This window comes from Elephantulus edwardii, unplaced genomic scaffold (assembly GCF_000299155.1).
Source record: "Elephantulus edwardii isolate Elephantulus edwardi_28Jun2011 unplaced genomic scaffold, EleEdw1.0 scaffold00236, whole genome shotgun sequence".
NCBI classification, from domain to species: domain Eukaryota; kingdom Metazoa; phylum Chordata; class Mammalia; order Macroscelidea; family Macroscelididae; genus Elephantulus; species Elephantulus edwardii.
Genome location: NW_006399986.1, coordinates 1,291,056 through 1,296,843, shown reverse-complemented (window position 1 = coordinate 1,296,843; position 5,788 = coordinate 1,291,056). Strand labels below are relative to the sequence as shown.

The following is a 5,788-nucleotide window of genomic DNA, read 5'->3' as shown; positions in this document are numbered from 1 at the left end:
AGAGGGAGAGAGAGGAGATAGAGAGGGGAAGGAGAGAGAGAGAGAGAAAGAGAGGGGGGGGGAGAGAGAGAGAGAAGGCTAGGATGAGTGGGGTCAGACACTGGGGGCCGTGGAGGCCAGTGGAGAGATGCAGACAGACAGACAGGAATAGAGAGGGATCTTGAGGGGCAGGACCGAGAGCCCCGAAAAGACCAGGATGATGACAGCGAGGGAGAAAGATGAGACTAGACACAGGAAGGACACAGAGACAGACAGACAGACAGACAGACAGACAGACTGAAACAGTGGCAGATGTAGAAAGACAATCAGATGCACAGAGACCAGGGGGCAGGAGGCGATTTGCAGAGGGGACAGCAGACACAGACCTGTGGCCTGGGGAGGCAGCGGGGCGCGCACGCACGCGGGTACAAAGGCGACCCCCCTGCGGCCGGGGGCGGGGCGGGGGCGGGGTTCGCGGGGACCCCGCCTTGGCCGCCGGCGGACAGCGGGTTAAGCATCTCTGATGTGGAACTTCCGGATGTGACCACAGAGAGCCGGGAGACGAGGGGGAGCACCGAGCCTGGCCGCAGGCATCCCCAGCCTCCGGACGCCGGACCCCGAGCCGGGCTGGGGAGCGCCCCTCGCCCCGGGCCGACCTCCGCTCGGCCCCCGGCGCTCGTCCGTCTGTCCGTCCGTCCGTCTGTCTGCTGTCTGTCTCTGGCCTCTTGGATCTTCCGGAGATCTGGGGTGGTGGGGGTGTCTCCAGCGACCCTCCCTGGCCTTCTTGCCGTGACCCCTGCGGGGGAGCGCGCCCGGGGTCCATGCCCGCCGCCCCCTCCCTGCCCTGCGCCGGCCGCTGACGGCGGGGGTGGGGGGCCCGGGCCCCCGCCTCCTGCCCACCCCCTGGCGGAGGCCCCGGGCCTGCGGGGGGCTGCGGCCCTCGGCCGTGCTGCGAGGACCCCGGAGCGGCGGGCGGCGTCAGCCCATGGCCCGGAGGGTAGGTCGGAGGGCGGGACCCCAGCCTCCTCTGGCCCCTCGGTACACGGTACACCCGCTCTTTCTCTGCCTGCCCTGTCCCCCCTCTGTTCCCCCGCTGTCTGCCCCTCCATCTCGCCCTCTCCACCCTTTATCCCCCTCTGTCCCCCCACCCCTCCCTCTCTCCGCCCCCTCGTCCCCTCCCAGGCCTTCCATCCCCGCACCCCCAGCCCCCCTCTCCGCCCTCCCCACCGCTTCTCCCTCCTCTACTTTTGTTCCCAGCCCGATGGAGGCCGAGGCGCGGGTGGGAGGGGTGAGTCTAGCCAAGCTGGACCCCAGGGCGGTCTCTTTCTCGGGGTGGGGTGGGGGACAGTAGGCAACTGGAGAGCCGAGGACCCACCTGGGGCGAGGCGTAACTCGCATCCCGGGGTGTGAGGACCCCACCGTGGGCGGTAGCAATTCAGGTCTGGGAGGGAGGCTTCAACTTTAGGGAGAAGTTGGAGGAAGTGACAGGGAAGGATCGATGCGCCTGCGAGGTGGGGACGCGCCCTGCAGCTCGGGGCTCCCCGTGCGCGCCCCCCCCACCCCCTCCGACTCTCCTGCTCGAAGAGGGTTTGTCCTGGGCTAGGCCAACGTCCCCCCTGACTTCCCACATGCAGGGGGGGCCCTGGAACCTCCTCCTTTGGGCTGAGCACCTGCGTGAACTGTATCTTGGACGGTGTGTTTTGTGCTGTTGTGAGAGGCGACTCCTTCCTGCAACAAGTGTTTATTGGGTCCTGCCAGGCAGGGCCCTGCGGTGTCGTCCACACGCTCCTTCTCGTCCATTCACGCGCTAAATGCTCCGCTTGTCCATTCACGGGTCTCCTTCCTTGTTGAGCTTAACCTTTCATTCGTTCATTCATTCGTTCACTCATTCTTGTATGTGCTCCGTGACTCCCATTCATGCGATAACCATCTCACCCATTCATTCCTGCCCTGCTCCTTTCATTAACTCTTGTGCTATATGTTTCATTTATTCAGCATTTCTCTTTTTTTCTCTCTACTTTGTTGTGTTTTTGTTGTTTGGTTCCCCCCTGAATCTTTTCCTAGGTTTTTACTTTTTTTTTTTAACTTGTTGTGTGCCATCGAATATGGATCCGACTGGTACAGGAGGAGATTGTCCCTCCTTCTCCAGCAGAGCATCTGGTGGATTCGAACCACGCGCCTTCGGGATTGCAGCTCAGCTTCTTGCCACTAGGCCACCAGGGCTCCCTTCCTCAATGCGTGTTAAATGTCTCATTCTGTGTTCAGTTATTCTTGTGCTAAGTGGCTTCGTTCATTGATTCGTCTGTATGGTTCGTGTCTCATCGTTCATGTGCTAAAGACACATCCATTCACGAATGTATGAATGTCTCATTCATTCATTCTTGTGCTAAAGGCTTCATTCATTCACTTATTTATTAAATGCCTCCTTGATTTGCTCTTGCACTAAAGGTCACGTTCATCCGTTTGTTCTTGTACCGAGGGTCACTGTCACGCGTCGGCTCTGTGCCTGGCTCCTGGCTGTATGTGTGTGGATTGTGGGGCATCCCTGTTGTCTTGTGGGGGCATCATCCCCTAACACCTGCGTGCAGCCCAGATGGGTGAGGATGTGACCTGGAGTGGATGTGTACGTCTGGGGGAAGTGTCCTGGGTGTCACTGGCACGTGTGCACATCAGTTGGTGTGCATGGGTCTGTGTGTGTGAGCGCGCGTGTGTGTGTGGTGGCTTCACGCAGGGTGTGGCTATGATTTAAGTAGTTAAGACTCTCAGATGCGCATGTGTGATGAGATGAAGTCTATCAGGAGGGTTGTGGGTGCACACTTGTGTCTGCCAACCAGAGCTGTGTCCCCGTGGGAGTGTCCTGGGGTCAGGGGGTGCATCACGTGGGGAGGGGACAGGCTCCCAGGCCCAGGGGTGCCTCAGCACCTGTTCTGACCCCTTGACTCTTTCTGCTCCCCCAGTACGATGAGCTGCCCCATTACCCTGGCATCACAGATGGCTCTGCTGCAGCCCTGGCCGGCTTCTCTGAGGCCACGCAGGCCCCGGGACCCTACGGGCCCCACCGACCTCCCCAGCCCCCACCCACAGGGTTGGACAGCGATGGTTTGAAGAGGGAGAAGGACGAGATTTATGGGTGAGAACCAGGCTGAGGGGCCCACAGGGTCTCGGGCTGTGGGCTTCTGGCTTTTTCTGTGTCTGCCTTTATCTTCTTTCTGTCTCTCTTGTCTGTCCATGTCTCTGTGTCTCCCTGTTTCTGTCTCTCAATATCTCTGTCTCTTCTTGTCTCTGTCTCCTCATCTCTGTCTGTCCATACCTCTGTCTCTCCATGTCTCTGTCTTTGTCTCTGTCTCTCCATGTCTCTCTCCCTGTCTCTGTCTGTCCATGTCTCTCAGTCTCTCCATGTCTCTGTCTCTTCCTGTTTCTGTCTTGCCCTGTCTCTGTCCATGTCTCTGTCTGTCTCTTTCTGCCTCTGTCTTGCCCTGCCTCTGTCTCTGGTCTGTCTCTTCCTGCCTCTGTCTGTCCCTGTCTCTGTCTGTCTCTGGTCTGTCTTTCCCTGTTTCTGTCTGTCTCTCCCTGCCTCTATCTATCCCTATCTCTGTCTGTCCCTGCCTCTGTCTGTCTCTTCCTGCCTCTGTCTGTCTCTCCCTGTCTCTGTCTGCCTTTGGTCTGTCTCTCTCTGCCTCTATCTGTCTCTGTCTCTGTCTGTCTTTCCTTATCTCTGTCTGTCTCTGGCCTGTCTGTCTCTGTCTCTGTTTCTGTCCCTGTTCCTGCTTCTGTCTGTCTCTCCCTGTCTCTGTCTCTCTTGCTGTCTTTCCATATTTCTGTCTCTCTCTGTATCTCTCCATGTGTCCCTTTGTGTCTCTGCCCCATATCTTTGTCTGTGTCTGTCTCTCTACATCCCTGTCTCCCCCTTTCTCTGGGCCCCTCATTACCCCTCTCTAGCTGTCTGGCCATCCCTGTCTCCCCCTTTCTCTGGGCCCCTCATTACCCCTCTCTAGCTGTCTGGCCTTTCCCTCACTTACCATCTCCTTCTCTACCTCTGCAGACATCCCTTGTTTCCCCTACTGGCCCTGGTCTTTGAGAAGTGTGAACTGGCCACGTGCTCGCCCCGAGATGGGGCAGGAGCTGGGCTGGGCACCCCTCCGGGCGGGGACGTCTGCTCTTCTGACTCCTTCAATGAGGACATCGCCGCCTTTGCCAAGCAGGTGGGCACCCCTGCCTCCCCACGCCATTTTCCAGGAGAGCCAGGGGGGAGGGGAAGGAGGCTGGACGTACCCTCCCTGGCTCTCTCTTCCTTCCAGGTCCGCTCTGAGAGGCCCCTCTTCTCCTCCAACCCAGAGCTGGACAATCTGGTGAGTGCTGGGCCCTCCCCTTTCACCACTGCCCACCTGCCTTGTCCTCTGTGGTCCAGGGGCTGGGGAAGGGGCATCCACTTTCCCCAGGTCTTGTCCAGTCAACCTTGACTCTTGGTGACCCCAGATGTGTCACAGTGAATGGGCTCCATCAGGCCTTCCTCCTGAGGTACCCTTGGTGGACTTTGCAACACCAGCTTTTCAGCCGGTAGCTGTGGGTGTTAACCAGTTGCACCACCCAGGGCCTCCTCCAACCCTGGGTTCTGCTCGTGATTGTCCATTTGCAGTGCTGTGTGGCCTGGAGTTTGAGAACATGGGCTTGCTGGCCTTGGCTGCACCTCAGCTCTGCTATGTACCACCTCTGGATCAGCGCAGGTGGCCCCACCCTGCTGTGTCTCGGTTTCCTCGCCTGTTAAATGTCATTGATGATCACTTCCTACCGTGCAAGCTGTCGGAGGGATTGAATGAGCAGATCCATTGGGACAGTGCCTGGTGCCTAGTAGGCAGCCAGTGTTACTCATTCTTTTGGCCAGAGGGCTCAAACACATCAGAGGTCGTGCAGATGGTGGTACTATTGTTGTTAGGTGCCATCAAGTTGACTAGGACTCAGTGACTCTATGAAAACCAGATCTGAGCCTTTCCCTTATCCTGTACCTTCCTCAGCCTTCCTGAGAAGCTCGAGCCCATTGTTACAGACACTGCGTCGGTCCATCTCATTAAAGGCCTTCCCCTCCTTCACGGACCCTCTGCCTTTCTAAGCATTGATGTCCTTTTTTTCAAGGACTGGTCTCTCTAACAACATGCCCAAAGTATGTGGGATGAAGTTTCACTGTCCTCGCTTCTAAGGAGCACCAGGAATGTACCTTCTCTAAGACATATTTGCAGGGAGCTCTGGTGGCCTAGTGGCAAGAAGCTACACTGCATTCCTGAAGGTGCATGGTTTGAATACAGCAGATGCTCTGCTGGAGAAGGAGGGACAATCGTCTCCTGTACCAGTTGGATCTGACTCTACAGTACACACACACACACACACACACAAGAAAACAAACCCCAAAACCAAAGAAAAACATTTGCTTGTTCTGTTGGCAGCTCATGGGACATTCAGCGTTCTTCTCCAACACTTATAACTCAAAGGTGTCTGTCATCCTTGGTCATTTTTTTGTTTGTTTGTTTGGGTTTTTATCCCTTTATTATTATTATTATTATTCATTTCAATGAACGTCTACAGAGATTTTGGAATTCCATTCATTCATTGATGCAGTTTTCTCCCTGCCAGCTCGCTTCCCCCTCTGAAGAGAAAAAGGGAAAAAAATTCCTTCATTAGTATACAATTCCCATGTCCCTTTCCCCCACCCCCCACCCCGAGTACACTTCTCTATGCAACCTTAATTCTGGATTCCTGTGCTAACCATAATACTCAATCATTTATCCCTTCTCCGTCCCTCCCTTTCCTCTGCCTG

The 5,788-nt window shown here is 56.7% G+C and overlaps 1 protein-coding gene across 2 annotated transcripts in view; it reads left to right on the top strand.

Moving 5' to 3' along the window:
- Window positions 1-941: 941 nt before the first annotated feature.
- The window catches only part of MEIS3 (Meis homeobox 3), a 19,455-nt gene continuing 14,608 nt past the window's right edge, over window positions 942-5,788 (top strand). The window contains exons 1-4 of one of the 2 annotated variants that reach the window (XM_006898635.1): window positions 942-976; window positions 2,937-3,109; window positions 4,022-4,181; window positions 4,278-4,328. In XM_006898635.1, the coding sequence (XP_006898697.1) occupies window positions 965-976; window positions 2,937-3,109; window positions 4,022-4,181; window positions 4,278-4,328 (396 nt within the window). In that variant the 5' untranslated portion in view covers window positions 942-964. The remainder of the gene's footprint in view (window positions 977-2,936; window positions 3,110-4,021; window positions 4,182-4,277; window positions 4,329-5,788) is intronic. The other variant, XM_006898634.1, reaches the window with a different exon arrangement.